This window comes from Petaurus breviceps, unplaced genomic scaffold, assembly GCF_028583685.1.
Source record: "Petaurus breviceps papuanus isolate PSGF00001 unplaced genomic scaffold, PetGlider_PUasm1.0 90515, whole genome shotgun sequence".
Taxonomy (NCBI): domain Eukaryota; kingdom Metazoa; phylum Chordata; class Mammalia; order Diprotodontia; family Petauridae; genus Petaurus; species Petaurus breviceps.
This window is the reverse complement of record NW_027187269.1, coordinates 4,547,816-4,564,168: the sequence shown is the minus strand read 5'-3', so window position 1 is coordinate 4,564,168 and position 16,353 is coordinate 4,547,816. Positions and strand designations below refer to the sequence as shown.

The window sequence follows — 16,353 nt, the reverse complement described above, 5'->3', positions numbered from 1 at the left end:
TGTGTGTGTGTGTGTGTGTGTGTGTGTGTGTGTGTGTGTGTGTGTGTCGGGGAAGGAATCCTTAAGAGCTTTTGTGAGGAAAGTGACTGCTGAAATAATTGTTGGTAGTCCCACAGCAAACAAATACTAAATGCAAAACTCTTCTGTCCACCATGTTGAACAGTCACAACAAGAGTTCCTCCCCCTATCCTTTTTTTTTTTTTTAATAAGCAATTGGGGTTACGTAACTTGCTCAAGGTTACATGGCCAGGTGTTTCTGGGTGGATGCTAAGTGTCTGAGCCCGGATTTGATCCCCCAGGTCATCCCGACACTGGACTCTTACTTGCTGTGCTACCTGGCCGCCCCCCCCCCCCCATCCTTTCAATCCCAATCCACACACCATTCCAAGAGGTAGATGGGTGGGGGGAAAAGATAAGGCAAAAGAGGAGAGTAAAAAGAGAGTCTGAGAAAGAAAATAGTGAGTAAAAAGATGGAGGGAAATTCACAAATAGTAATTATAACTCTGAATGCCAGTGGGATTTTTATAGTAGCTCTTTGTGGTAGCAAAAGATTGGAAATTTCCAGGATCTGAACAAGTTGTGGTGTATGGTTGTGATAGAATACTTCTGTGCTATAAGAAATGATGAGCTCAATGATCTTAGAAAAACATGGAAATACTTGCAAGAAATAATGAAGAGTGAACATTGAATACAGTAAATATTGAATACATTGAATACAGCAATATTGTTTTAAGAAAAACTTTGAGTGAATACATCATTTTTACTAGTATAAATACACAAATTAAAAATAAGTGGCATATGGAGAAAGATACTATCCACATCCAGAGAAAGAACTGATAAATAGAAGTATGTACAGAACAACGTACATATATACATATATGTGCATGCATGTATATATGTGTGTGTATATATATACACACATGTATATACACATTCACACCTATTTGTGTCCAATGGTAGCCATCTTCAGGGTGGGGCAAGAAGGGCAGGAAGAAGAAAAGGAAATTTACAAGATAACATCGCTATATTCAAAAGGAATACCAAGTTGTATACAATAGATTTGCAGTTTTATGTGCAATCATCTTTTAAAAATTATATTATGTTAGGAAAATGCTTGTTTTATTCCATAAACTAAAAATGAAATACGGGCGTCTAGGTGGTGCAACGAATAGAGCACTGGCCGTGGAGTCAGGAGGACCTGGGTTCAAATATGGCCTCAGACACTTAATACTTACTAGCCGTGTGACCTCAAGCATGTCACTTAACCCTAATTGCCCCACCTTCCCCCCTTCAAAAAGCAAAAAAAAAATTTTTTTTCAAGTCACTACAAGTTATCCCTCTAAAACATTTTCCCCACCCTCCCCAAATTTGGTGACTGGTGAATATAGTATGTCTTTGCCTACTAGTCCTGGCCCCACTGTCTCTGATATATATTTTAAAGGTTGTGACCTCTAGCGTGACCTTGCTAATATAGTATTTATAGGAGCAGAACCAACATTGGATAGAAAAGTGAGTATTTTAGCTGAATTCTCTCAACATTTCTCCTCTTACAGCTTTAAAATAAAATGTCAAATCAAACTCTAAAGGAGAATAACCAAAAAAACGTTCCGGGTGAGACATTTTTTCCAGCCCAGGACAACTTAGGACTTCAGATGGAGATCTCTGTGACACTGGGGTGGGGGCTGAATGGAAATGCAGCACGACTGGCAATGTCAAGTGTAAGCCTTGCAGGCAGTGGCAGCAAGCATTATGAGCAACTCTTACTGGCTAGAGATGGTAGGAGGATTGAAACCTGAAACACAGAACACCTGAATACAGAAAGAGATTCCAGGTGTCCTCTCTGTCAGAAATGGGTGCCAAACTGGGCATTATTTGATAAATTCATTTTCCATTACCCAGTTCCAGGTCACAGTTCTAGAGTGGAGAGGAGTGCTTGCAGTCACCAGGGAGTAGGGGCCCTTGTTCTGAGCTATAATTATAGGGAGGAGAGGAATTGTGGTTGTGAGAGATCAGGGGCCCAAGACCAAAGCACAGACCAGGAAAATAGTGACCCCACCAGTCTTTGGATAGTATCACTTTGGAAGCACCAAAAGGCCCCAAAACCAACTGTGAAAACAGCAGAGTAAAAAAAAAAAACCCTGAAGCTTAGCACAGTAATACCTCTGCTCTCCCTTCATGTGAGCAGAAGTCACTACTAACAAATAGTACAAAGTCAAGAAATAGGCTGGAAAAATTATGATGACAGGGAAGCTTAAGACACAAACTCAGAAGAAGACAACTATGTAAAAACATCTAAAAGTAAAGACTCAAAGAAGGAAAAATGCACTTTGGACACCATCCCAACAAGAATTCCTAGAAGAATTAAAGAAAGTTTTTTTAAAAAAGCAAAAAAAAAAAAGGTTTTAAAAAATCAAATAAGAGTTATAGAAGAAAAACTGGGAAAATAAATGAGAGTAATGCAAAATAGCCTGACAAAATATGCACAAAAAATACTGAAGAAAATAAATCTTAAAAAGCACAGTTGACCAAATGGAAAAGAGGTATGAAAGCTCACTGATATAAGTAATTCCTTAAAAATTAAAAGGGACAAGTGGAAGCTAATGACTTCATGAATTAGCAAGAAACAATAAAACAAGGTCAAAAGAATGAAAAAATAAAAGAAAATGGGAAATCATGAAAACATCATTAAAACTACTGACCTGAAAAATGAATCAAGTAGAGATCATTTAAGAATTATTAGACTATCTAAAAGCTAGGATTTTTAAAAAGAGCTGAGACATCACATTTCAAGAAATTATAAAGAAAAGCTGCCCAGATAAACTGAAGGACAAAATAGAAATTGAAACAATCCACCTTCTGAAAGAGCCCAAAATGAAAACTTTCAAGAATATTATAGCAAAATATCAGAGCTCCCATATAGGAGAAAATATCGCAAACAGCCAAAAAGAAACTATTCAAATACCGTGGATCCATAGTTAGGCTCATATAAGATTTAGCAGCTTCCATGTTAAAGAAACAGAGCAGTTTGGAAAATGATATTCCAGGAGGCAAAGGAGTTAGGTTTACAACCAACAACAATAACCTAAGCAGCAAAACCAAGTGTAATCCTTCAGGGGGGAAATTGGAAATTTAATGAAATAGAGGAATTTCAGACTTTTCTGACAAAAAAAAAAGAGTTAAACAGAAATTCAACATTCAAAACTTAAGAGAGACAAAAAAATATACATGACAAGGAAATCATGAGGAACTTACTAAGGTGAAACTGTTTGCAATCTCATATGGGAATATGACACATGAAATTCATAAGAACTTTATCAAAAGTAGAGTAGTTAGAAAGAGTCTACTTAGACAGAGGTCATGGGTGTGAGTCAAAAGGTTGGGATGATCTCAAAAAAAAATGGAAGGCTGACAAAGAGGGAAGTACTAGGAGAAGAGGGAAGAGAGGAAGAATGGGGAAAATGATCTCACATAAAAGAGGCATGAAAGGAAGAGTTTTCATAATGGAGAGAGAAATAGTATGGAGTGGGCGATGCTTGAATCTCACTCTCATCTCTATGGGTTCAAAGAAGGAAGAATATACACTTAGTGGTGTATAGAAATCTCTTACTCAACAGGGAAGTAGGAGGGGAAGGGGTCAAGGATTAGCCCTTTGTGACTCCTAGTTTTGCCTCTTTTGTATCCCCAGCACTTAGCATCTTGCCTGGCACATAGTAAATGCCTAATAACTGTTTATTGATTGATTGATTGACTGATTAATATAACACCTCTGTCCTGCTCCATTCCTAAATCTCCCCTTAGTCAAAGATGAATATTACAGAAAATCAAAGGGAAAAGGCGACCTTTACAGAAACCAGGTGACACAGCGGATAGAGTCCTAACTTGGAGTCAGAAGGAATTAGGTTCAAATTCTGCATCAGACACTTACTAGCTGTGTGACTCTAGGCACGTCACTCAAATCTCTCTTAGCCTCAGTTTCTCCATCTGTAACATGAGTATAAAAATATCACCTCCCTTATGGGGTTGTTGTGAGGTCTAAATGAGATAGCATATACAAAACACTTTGTAAACCTTAAAATGTTATATAAAGTCTTGCTATGATGATGAAGAGGAAGAAGAAGAAGAAATGATAACCAGCTTATAATTCAGTAGGCCAGTGGAAATAATAATTTTATCCACAGACCAGTGAAAAATGGACTTTTTTTTGGTACCATACATTCATATTGGTGAGATGACTCCCCTGCTCCATATATACTTTACCTGCCTAGGTGGAATATACAAGTAGAGTGAAGAGATTATTTTTTTTCATACCTGTACATTGTCTTTGCTCTTTATTATCCAATACTGGCACTGTGTCTAAACATTTCAATTTTTATCCTTCAGGGATTTCTAGGTGTGCTGACTATTTCATTTTCTGTTGACATTTAATGTCAAAGAGCTATAAAAATGTCAATTTGTTACTACTGTAATGTTCCATTGCTTAAGAACTCTTATATAACCATGCCCTTAAGTTGTAAAAAGAATGATGTAATAACTTTTAAGCAGGAAGAAAACTTGCCAGAACTTAAATAATCCCCATATTAAAACAATAACAACAATAACAACTAATTTTATATTTTATATAAGCCTGAGGTATATAATAGTCTTTGAGATCATTATGAAATAATCTAATTCACATGCTGTACAGTAATAACAAACTCAATTTAGATTAGATTTCCAATTAGGAGAGTAAGTTGGATTTTAAAACACTTGGGAGAATTAGTGGTAGAAGAAAGATTACTTTTGGGGAAAGTCTGGAGAAAAAGCTTAAGTCTTTATATGATAGGTTTTCTTTATAAATATCGACTTGGAATTGGTGCTTGTAAAAATATAAACTATAATACAGGTTACATGTTTAGATGGAAAGGGAGACAGCAATATTACTATTGTCCTGCTATTACAAAATGACATTTACAATAAAACAGAATATGATTCATTTTATCAGATCAATTAATATATGGACCATTTATAAACCACACCCTCTCCAGTGGGAGAGTAATTCCATTCTGAAAAGCTGTTCAACTTTATTTTTAGATGATCCAGTGAGAAGGGTCATTCAGAATTTCCTGTTTTTTTTATTCTCTGGCTCTTAAACTGAAACAATTATCATTTTTACATGTGCAGCTGTAGAAACTCAAATGCTAACATTCAAGTGAAAGGAAACAATATGAAACTGTTGGTTCTGTGCCATAATATAGCACACTGTTCCTATCCCAGAACACTTAGGTAGTGCCTCTCAAAGTTTCCATATAGTTACCATAAATATAAGCTTCTGGTGCAGGGAAGTGACTACTAGATGTGCAGTTAGGAAGATTTCAATACTGGTGCTATCACTTACTAATTTGGCAGTCTGTTAAAGTCTATGGACCCCTTCTCAGAGCAATATTTTTAAATGCATCAAATAAAATATACAAGATTTCAAAGGAAACCAGTTATGTTAAAAATCCATCCATCTATTCATCTATCTATCTATCTATCTATCTATCTATCTATCTATCTATCTATCTATCTATCTATCTATCATCTATCTATCTATCTATATCTATCTATCTTAATGGACCACTCCAGATTAAGAACCCCTGCTGTAGGCAAATCACTTAAACCTATCTTAGCCTCAGTTTCCCTAGCTGTAAAATGGAAATAATAATAGTTGTAAAACTTAATCTCACAAACATCTTGGAAGGGAAACACTTGACAAACTGTAAGGTGCTATGTAAATGTAAGTTGTTTATAGGCTTGGTATTGCTCACCACCCCCCACCCCACCACCTACCTGTCACAGACTCATTAAATTCATCATCTTTTGACATCATACAAAATGGTTCACCCTCTCCTACTGGCAACATATACTTACCCTTAATATTAAATGCTATTTTAAATAAAAGTTTAAAAAAATTTATATAATTGAATGCTACTTTAAAGTTTCCCCTAGTGATTGCCTCCAATTTATCCTGTTTATATCTTGTTCGTACACAGTTGTTTGCGTGTGATCTCCTTCGTTAGACTCTGAACTCCTTGAAGGCAGGGGCTGTTTGTATCTCTAGTGCTTAACAACAGTGCTGGCACTTAATAAATGCTGCTTGTTGACTTGATTATTAAATAATTAATTATTTAAAATGAAATTATAATTATTACATAATATAATGTACATTAACAAAATATAATTAATTGATAAATACATTAATTAATTTAAAAGATTATTCAATTAAATAAGATCCTGCTAATGTCAGATATTGAGCTAAACAACAGGACTACAAAAACAAAGAAGACAGTCCTCCCTAAAGGCATTTATGTTTTGTTTTTGTTTTTTTGCTTTTTGGAGGGGGAAGGTAGGGCAATTGGGGTTAAGTGACCTGCCCAAGGTCACACAGCTAGTTTTTTTTGTTAAGTGTCTGAGGCCTGATTTGAACTCAAGTCCTCCTGACTCCAGGGCCTGTGGTCTATTTACTGCACCACCTAGCCACCCCAAGGCATTTATGTTCTGTTGGAAGAGCTTGGCACCTCAGAAACCATCTATTCCATCTCCTTTATTTAATATATGGGAAAACTGAAGTTCAGATAGACTAAATGATTTCCCCAGAACCACAAACACTAAGAAGCAGTGCTGGGGTTTAAACCCATATCCTTTGATATCAAACTCAGTGCTTATTTTTTGCAACTTTATGAAGTTTTAGAAACTATAAAAATTACAATAAATATTTGCTGTTAAAATAATGATTATTTTGATTCTTGAAAATTTAGGAGACTTGACTCTGAAATTCCTTTTCTTAACTGTGGAGAGATTTCTATTTCCTTCCTCAAATACTTACTCAGCCAAAGTTACTCTTAGCTTGGTAACTTCTGGCTTGGGTGACTGCAGTGAGCTTTAAAATGGGGCCATGACCCTCAAGAATTCTAGGAATGTGCAGATAATATCACAAATTAGTGTAAAAGAAAGTACATTATAGTAGGTATCCCTCAGAGTCAATGATTGTTTAATCATTTGGGTCCCTTCTTTGTAGAGAAACCATTTTCCCTCTCTTATCAAGCTCACATTTCTATAATAATAACAATGACATTCAATTATTTAATTCTTTAAGATTTACAAATTACTAGGTAGCTAAGTGGCACAGGAAATAGAGCACTGGCCCTGGAGTCAGGAGGACCTGAGTTCAAATCTGGTCACAGACACTTGATAGATACACTTACTAGGCTGTGTGACTTTGAGTAAGTCACTTAACTCCAATTGCCTTGCCTTCCCCCCCTCCAAAAAAAAAGATTTGCAAATTATTTCAAATTTCATATGGTTCTTACAATAGCCCTGTGAGTTAGGTGCCATTATTGTCCCTATTACAGATGAGGAAACTGAGACCTGGAGATTTGATGTGATTTGCCCAGAATCATAGAGCTCAGAAATGTTTGAAGGAGTATTCAAACTCAACAGGTCATCTAAGGTCATCTAAGGCCAGTACATTTCTATAGTCTTTAAAGTTCACAAAGTACTTTGCAAACAATAACTCTAGAAGACAGGAACTCTAGAGACAAAGTACTTTGCTAACAACAACTCTAGAGACAGGAAGCCCAAGTATTATCATTCTCATTTTGCAGATGAGGACACTGAGGCTTAGGAAGGTAAGGTGACCTGGCTCAATTACTTACATAGTGAGTTCCAAAGCTGAGACCTGAATCTAGGTCTCTTAATTACAGTAACAGTAAGCCATATGCACTACACAAACAAAATCAATAGGGTTACTCCTATAGTCAAATTGCAAAGTTTTAACTACAGGGAAATGAAGTATTTTCCAGAATAGGTCTGGGTTTTTTAAAAAGTTATTTGGTTAATATTCATTCTAAATAATACATATATATGATATATGTATATATGTATATATGTGAGTGTATACACATATATATTATATGTATATTGTTTAGTTGTTTTCAGTTGTGTCTGACTCTTCATGAGTGCATTTGGATGTTTTCTTGGCAAAGATGCAGGAGTTGATTGCCATTTCTTTCTCCAGTTCATTTTACAGGTTAGGACATGTAGACAATCAGGGTTAAGTGACTTGCCCAGGGTCATACAACTTGCCCAGGCCACATTTGAACTTAGGAAGATGAGTCTTTCTGATTCCAAGCCCAGCACTCTATCCACTGTGTCACTTAGTTGTACATAGACTCAGACACGTACACATATGTACAAACATGTATATATTATGTATAATACACACACACACACATATATATATGCATGTGTATTCATCTCTCTATCTTTCTAACTAGTTTGGATTCAGTATGGAAACATTTGTTTTTTCTGATTAAGGATATCTCTAGAAATTAACCATGGTAAAGTGAACCATATTGATATGGTACACTTTGACCTTAGTTTCATATGCCTTTATCAGTGAAAGGAAGATTTAGACTTTAAAAGTGTATGCACACACACAGACACATACATTTTGTTATTCTAAACTTCACAAATACCAATCAACACTGTTATTTCTGCATAGAAAATATAGAAAAAGAAGATTCTATATGAAATTTTTTTTTTGTTTTTGGAGGGGCAATTGATTTGCCTAAGGTCACACGGCTAGTAAGTGTTAAGTGTCTGAGGTCCTCCTGATTCCAAGGCCAGTGCTCTATTCACTGAGTCACCTAGCTGCCCCCTATATGAAATCTTGAGTCTGTTTTAGCTTGCTTTTTAAAAAGCATATAAAAATTAAACATGTTAAGTTTTATGGCTGTCCTGCTTGTCTGTGCCTTACTCTGAACTTTTTCTCATTTTTTCCTATGGCTTTAAAAAAAACTCTTCAGTCACTTTCTTCTCTTTCTCCTCTCTCTCTCTCTCTCTCTCTCTCTCTCTCTCTCTCTCTCTCTCTCTCTCTCTCTCTCTCTCTCTCTCTCGTCTCTCTCCCTTCCCCCCCCCCCTTAGGATGGCTTAGTTTTTATGACTGGCAAAAACAACACAATAAGGCTTAGGTAGGAAAATGTAAAGAGCTGCACACTAGTGGATGATCACACATTATATGTAGCATTCTTCTGATAGAAAATGAAAAAGTGAGGCATGGCCACTCAGTGTTTGAAGTTGTGGTATATGATTTCTAAGGTTCCTTCCAGCTCTAAGTATGGTGGGAAAAGCCAATCATACCCTCATCCAACACCCTCCTCTCTTTCCTATTTGTTTTCTCTCTTTCCCTGACATTAATAACACGAATTTGCCAAATGGCTAAATCTGGAATTAAGTCTATGTCTGTGAACCACACTTAGCCTAAGCTCAGTCAACTGACCTGTATAGGAAATGAGCCCTATCTTCAGAGTCATTAGCACCACATCCTACATAACTGAGGGCATAAAGTCAATATATAATTACTTTGATAATAGGCATAAATACTTTACCAAACTGCCAAACTAGTAAGTGATAAGTGATGGAGGGCTGAATCTGAATTCAGGAAGTCCTGAGTTCAAATACAGCCTCTGATATTTACTGTGTGACTTTAGGCAAGTCACTAAACCTCTGACTTCTTCAGTTTTTCCATCTGTAAAACAGGGATGACAATAACATCTAATCCCCATGTTTGTTGTGAGGATAAAATGATATAATATTTTTGAAAATGCTTTATAAGTATAGCCTACATTGTATTGCACACTGTCTTGGGGAAGGGGAAAGAGAGTGAAGGGTAGAAAATATGAAACTCAAAATCTTTTGCAAGTGAACGTTGAAAACTAAAAATAAATAAATAAATTTTTTATAATAGAAAGCTTTTTCAAGTCTTAAAAGTGTTATATGCATACACATATGTATGTATATACATATGTATGAAACCTGTTATTAACTCAATTAAACCCAAATACTTATCCCAAATGTCAAGCAGTAAAGACTGAGTATAGCATTTCATTTTAATTAAATGTATCTGAGCCATGTACAGAATTCATGAAGTACAGAAATTCCACCAAATCCAATGCTAATGCTCAGTGAAAGATTCTTATACTGTAGTTCATTAACTATTTTACCTCGGTCTTTGTTTTTCTCCTTTCCTAGTGAATCCAGTTTCTTTCTCAAGGATTTCTTTCTTTTCTGTCCATCTGTAAATATAAGAAAAATAAAAAAATTTTAGGATGGGATCAAACATTTACCTTTATAGGTTATAAACAATTTCTTTGAAAAAATTATGAATTCACTCTATTAAAAATCTCATTCTATTAATTCACCTGTTTGGTCAATATACAAATATTAATTCCTAAGATCCCCAATGACTTTAAAAAGGATATATACTGACAATTTAGACTAGGTGACCATGTCTTTTAATTTTCTTGCATTCAAGGAAAATATCTTCCTTTACAAGAAATTAATTTTTTAATAAATTGTATTTTTCAGTCATATGAAAGAATGCTCCAAATCAGTAAGAATAAGAGACATTCAAATTGAAACAATTCTCAAGTTTTGCCTCACACCCAAAAAATTAGAATAACATAGATAGGAAAAGTCAATATAAGAGGACTTAAAGAAAGACGGGCACATCAATACATTGTTGGTGGAACTGTGAATTGGTTTAATAATTCTGAAAAGCAATTTGGAGTTATGAAAAAAGTTATTAAAACACTCAGTATTTGACCCAGATATCCCACTGCTAGATATGTATATCAATGAAATCATAGTCAAAAACAAAGGCCATATAGACACCTAAAATATTCATAGGAAACCTTTTGAAATAGCAATGAATTGAGTTGGGGAATGGTTAAACAAATTTGGCTTCCTAGACTGGGTATCTCCTAAGGCTCTATCTTTGGCCCTATTTTCTTCTCTAATTGTTATATATTAATATAATGTAATATTACTATGTGATAAAAAAAATCATGAATACAATGAACACAATGAAATATTGGAAGTCATGAACTGACAAAAAGTAAAATAAGTTGAAAGAGGAAAACCATACATAATAACTACAACAATGTAAATGGATACAATAACAGCAAAACGACAGAAACTGAATGCTGTGAAATTATACAATCTAGTCTTGTATATAGAAAGGTACAAGAAGGCACAACCTTGGGGGTGGCTAGATGGCACAGTGAATAGAGCTCCAGCTCTGGAGTCAGGAGGACCTGAGTTCAAATGTGGCCTCAGACACTTAGCACTTACTAGCCCTGTGACCTTGGGCAAGTCACTTAGCCCCAATTTCCCTGCCTTCCCCCCTCCAAAAAAAAAGCACAATCTCATTCTAATTTGCAAAACTGTGGAACTATGAGTAAAGAACCTTGCATATAATAATAGACATTTTTGATATGTTCTTTACTTCTACTATTTTTCCCTCTACTTTTTATTCTTCACCATAAGGGATGGCTTTCAGGGAGAGAGAGAGAGGGATAAGGAGCATATTGGAAAATCTAGGTGATACAAAAACAAAATATATCAATAAAATTGCTTTTTGAAATGATACCAGGATATACATTTTAAAATATGATTTTCCCATTGCTATTTAATCAAAGTGTCTGATTATATTGGTTCAAAAATGAAACAAAAACTCCCAGAAGTAAAGTAAATTAATCTGAGATCTAATTAAATAATAAGTTCTGAATGAATCAGACTAATTCCTGGGTAGATTTAGAACTCATACTAACCAACCAAGTTGCCTGGTCCTCAGAGTTGGGAACAATGCTACTCTTTTCATATTTGCTATTCTACTTTGCTTATTTCCATATCAATCTAATTTAAACTGTAAACTCCATGGAAAAAGGAAATATGCACCCACCCTTTTAAAATAAACTTCTGTATTCAAGTTCTGATTGCAGACACTTGTTTTTATTTATGTCTCACTCTTCATGACCTCATCTGAAGTTTCTTCGCAAGGATACTGGAGCGATTTGTCATTTTCTTCCCCAGCTCATTTTGCAGCTGATAGCAAATAGGGTTAAATGACTTGCCCAGGGTCACACAGCTAGTAAATGTCTGAGGTCAGATTTGAACTCAGGAAGACAAGTCTTCCTGATTCTAGACCAAAACTCTTACCTAGTAAGTCACTTAGTACCAGTTAGGCAAAGGAAATTCCAAAGCAGGTTAAGGGAAGGATATATTTGAGTAATGAGTTGGAAAAGGAATGGCAATGAAATCTCAGGGTCAGAGCAGGAATCAAGGCTCAAACTGGTCAAAGTGGAAATCTGACTATCCCTTTTTAATCTCCTTTGGCAATTGATCTTTCTCTTTTAGCCTCCTGAGACTGAATTTGTCTTTGGTCCTACTTTTTTCTCCCACTATAATTATAGTCATTCCAATGGCTTAGAGAAATAGATGGATTGATAGACAGACAGATGGATAGACAGATAAATAAGTAGGTAGGCAGGTAAATGGATGGATGCTCTGGATGCTGTCCATAGTCTTTCACTTGGGTTCACCCTAACGGAACAGGATAGCAACTGTCAATTCTGCACACTTACAGAGATGACATTGATTTAGTGTTTATACTAGGCACTGTACTAAGTGCTGAGGATATAAAAAATGAGAAAACAAATTGGCACCTACTCTCAAGGAGCTTACATTCTAAAAAGGGGAGCTGGCAATAGAGCACAGGAGGAAAGGAGAGTGCAATGATTATTAACCAATAATTTGGGGAGATCCAGAGTTCTCCCCCTTTTTCTAAAGTCAAGGCTCAGCAGGATAGGACTGATGATAGCAGAATGGATTATTATTCTTCCCAACTTAGGTTTTGCTATCCCACCCAATCTTATAAGGAATTTAATTTAAGGTGAAACTGTGTTTCTTTGTGTTCTACTCAAGCTTGGGTGGGGGATATAAATTCTTTGGGTAGATTGTCTAAGGCTAAGCAATTTAGAAGTAAATGACATAGTCATTTTAAAAAATTAATTACACTTTTATTAATTACATACATTACATTCCCCAGCTTCTTATTGAAGTGAGTACACCTCTTACTCTAACATTCATTCTCTCTCATTACTTGTTAACCAAGTGGAGTTGATTGACGTTATCATGGATATATAAACCATAAGTCAATCACCATGAGGGTTCTTTGGTCCAAGAGAGAGACGGCCAAATGACCAATCCTTTTATTAATAAAATGCTAGAATTATTAATAAAATGGTTAATTACCCAGAAATTATGTCTCTTAAACTTTTTAAATGTCACAGTACAGGGATTAGGCAGTAGGTATGTAGGTGGATCAGACCAAGGTAGTAGTGCAATAGGCCAGAGAGTGAGGGAGGAGTGGAGAATGATTAGAGTAGCTGGCTTCCTCACACTATGGCGACTCCAACCAATTGGAATCCAGGCAGTCCTTGAGTCCTTGAGTAGACAGGCAGAGTCATCATCCCCCCCCACCCCCGCCCCAGAGTCCATGTTAGGTGGGGCAAACAGTAAGTATATGGAAAATACATACAAACTTAATACAAGGTAATTTGGGGAGAGAAGGCACCAGGAGCTGGTGGGATCTTGATGTAGAAGGTGATGCTGAGCCAAGTTTCAGAGAAAGAAAAAATTCTAAGAGGAAGAGATGAGGAGGGGAGTGTATTCCAGGTATGGGGTACAGCTAATGCAAAGATATGTACTAAGGAAATTGAATATCATGACTATGCCATTTTCTTCTCTCAAACTCCTCAATGAATTCCTATTTCTTCTAGAATAAAACACTAACCCACAGCTTCACGTGGAAAGTCCTCCATTATCTGGTCTCAATATGTTTTTTCCTATTTTATTTCACATTCCTTAGTCCCTCTGCTTTTCAGACATTGAACTAGCACAGTGCCTTAATCAAAATATTTATGTATATGTGTGTGTATGTTTATGTATATACACACATTAAAGCCAAGGGTCTTCAGTATAGGTAAAGAGAGAAAAGCAATTCATTGTACTTTCTTACAGGTCTCTATGTTAGGACAGGTGGTCCTGGCTCCTGTCAGACACATACTACTTCTACTAGTGCTTCCTGATTACCTTTTCTTTCTACAAATGGGAGGCAGCTGTATTAGGGCATTTATCAATAGGATGTGATTTGGAGTCAACTAAGATCTGGTGGTTCCCCTAAATATTTTTATTCACCAGATTTGCTTCTGTGTTATTCATTGGTATATTTATATCCTGGCCACTTTCAACTAATATATTTAATGTGACTGAATCACCCCCAAATGATGCTACAAAGCAGCTGCAATGAAATTCCTGGGACATAATAGAATGTGACCATGCATCATGTAAGGAATATGTTTCAGGAGTATGCAGCTGTCATCTTAATATGTGGGAGGTGTGCAGCAGGAATGTTGGCAACATTGGAGATTCTTTAGCTCAGGAATTAGGAAGACAAATTCAAGTTTAGAAAGGACTATATTTAGAAATATATGAATGTTCATATATGTATGTTCAATGTCTACCTCCTATGTTTGAGTGGAATGGGGACACCCCCTCTTTCATTTCTCTTTTTGCTTCATTTGTGCTAAGCATATTCTTCATCCTCACTGTGACTTCTAGTCTCTATATTCAGTTCCAGTTCTTCCAATCTATCACCCATGCTCTGGTCCCCCTTTTATTTCTTCACAATCTTAATCCTTTACTTCACTGTTTACTTGACAGTTATATCCTCTCCTTTCCTTCTTAAGTTCTTGCCCCTTGTTCTATCTTATCTTATCCCTTAATAACCTCTAACCCTGAGTTACCCTGACCATCTGCTGTTATTTGTTTAGTGCTGAACAATGCTGAAGAGCATTTTTATACCAGCTGGTCCACTATTTATTTTATCTAATCTCAACTGGGACCCCTTTGCCCCATTATAATATTTTTAGTCTGCACTGGCTGTTAAAGACTTTCTAATCTTTCCTTTTTTGGGGGGAGGGCAATTTGGGTTAAGTAACTTTCCCAGGGTCACAGGGCTAGTTTTTCTGTGTTGTGTCTGAGTCCAGATTTGAACTCAGGTCCTCCTGACTCCAAGGTCGGTGTTCGCTTTGGTGCTCTATTCACTGCTACACCTAGCTGTCCCATTTCCAATTTCTTCAAGCATTGTATGCCAGCTCCTCAGCTTCCCTCAGCTAAAGATCTTAACTCTTAAAGATCTGCTTTACTGAGATATGTAGTCCATATGTCCTGAGCTCTCTCTTCTTCCTAAAATAAACCATCTACATTGCGTTCCATTGTCCTCTCTTTAGTTTTATTTTCTAGGGGAAAATGGTCCTTTTCCTCTAACACTCTGGGGTTGGGTGGTCCAAATCCTCAACATTTGACCATGAGTCTATTCCCCTTCCATCTCCTCTTGTAAACTACCTGCTCAAACATTTTCTCTCTCTCTCATCTTCAATCTTTCCTTATTGATGGGTTATTTCTCAAAACAACAGCTAGAATTTATATAATGCTTTAAGGTTTGCAAAACACTTTACATATATTTTCTCATTTGACCCTCAAAACAATCCTGTGAGGTAGAAGTTATTACTCTTATTTTACAAAAGAAGAAACTGAGTCATGAACAGGTTATATGATTTGCTCACACACTTAATAAGTATCTGAGGCAGGATTTGAAATTAAGTCTTTTTAACTCCCTGTCCAGCACCTAGAAGTCTATAAAAAGCATGTTATTCCTCAGCTCTAAAAACAAAACAAACAAAAAACCTCCAAAATACTTCACTTGTACCTGTCCTATCATTCCTATTCCCTTTCCTAGATTATCATCCATGTACCTCCTCCCCTTGTTTGGTGTTCCCCAAGAATGTGTCTTGGGGCCCTCCTCTTTTGCTAGTCTTATTAGCTTTCATGGATTTAATAATCATCTCTACAAAGGTTACATCAGATCTAAATATACAGCCCTAATCTGAGCTCCAGTTCCACAACTCCTACTATTTAGTGAACACATCTACCTGGATGTCCCATAGGCATCTCAAATTTAACATGTCCAAAGTGGAAGTAATAATCTTCTCTCCTTAAAAGCCACTCTTCCTCCAAATTTTCCTATATCTGTTGAGTGTCACAATTCCTGTAGATCTCCAAGTTCACAACATCAGCTACAACATGGCATCCGAAATCTGAGCAACTGTAGCCAATGCATTTTAAAAAGTAAAACATTTTTCAATTCAGACCACCTTCTCACAGTTAGTGCAAGTTAATTATAACCCAGAAGTTGTTTTTGTTTTTGAATATGTTATTCCTGTTTGAATGATCCTAAACTGTAAGGGCTTAAACAAAGCAAATTAATTAGAGTTAATTTGAGAGTCCTAGTTCTTGTTCCAAGAGGCCACGGTTATTCGTGTGACATATTAAAAGACAAAACCAAAACAAACAGCAGAATTTAAGGACATTTCCTTCCTTCCTTCCTTCCTTCCTTCCTTCCTTCCTTCCTTCCTTCCTTCCTTCCTTCCT

The 16,353-nt window shown here is 36.2% G+C and overlaps 1 protein-coding gene across 5 annotated transcripts in view; it reads right to left on the bottom strand.

Annotated features, from left to right (window-relative positions):
* Nucleotides 1-16,353, bottom strand: part of ARHGAP6 (Rho GTPase activating protein 6) — a 703,646-nt gene that overhangs the window by 68,149 nt on the left and 619,144 nt on the right. For all 5 annotated transcript variants that reach the window (XM_069063000.1, XM_069063001.1, XM_069063002.1 and 2 more), the window contains exon 3: nucleotides 10,023-10,094. In XM_069063000.1, coding sequence (XP_068919101.1) covers nucleotides 10,023-10,094 — 72 coding nt within the window. The remainder of the gene's footprint in view (nucleotides 1-10,022; nucleotides 10,095-16,353) is intronic.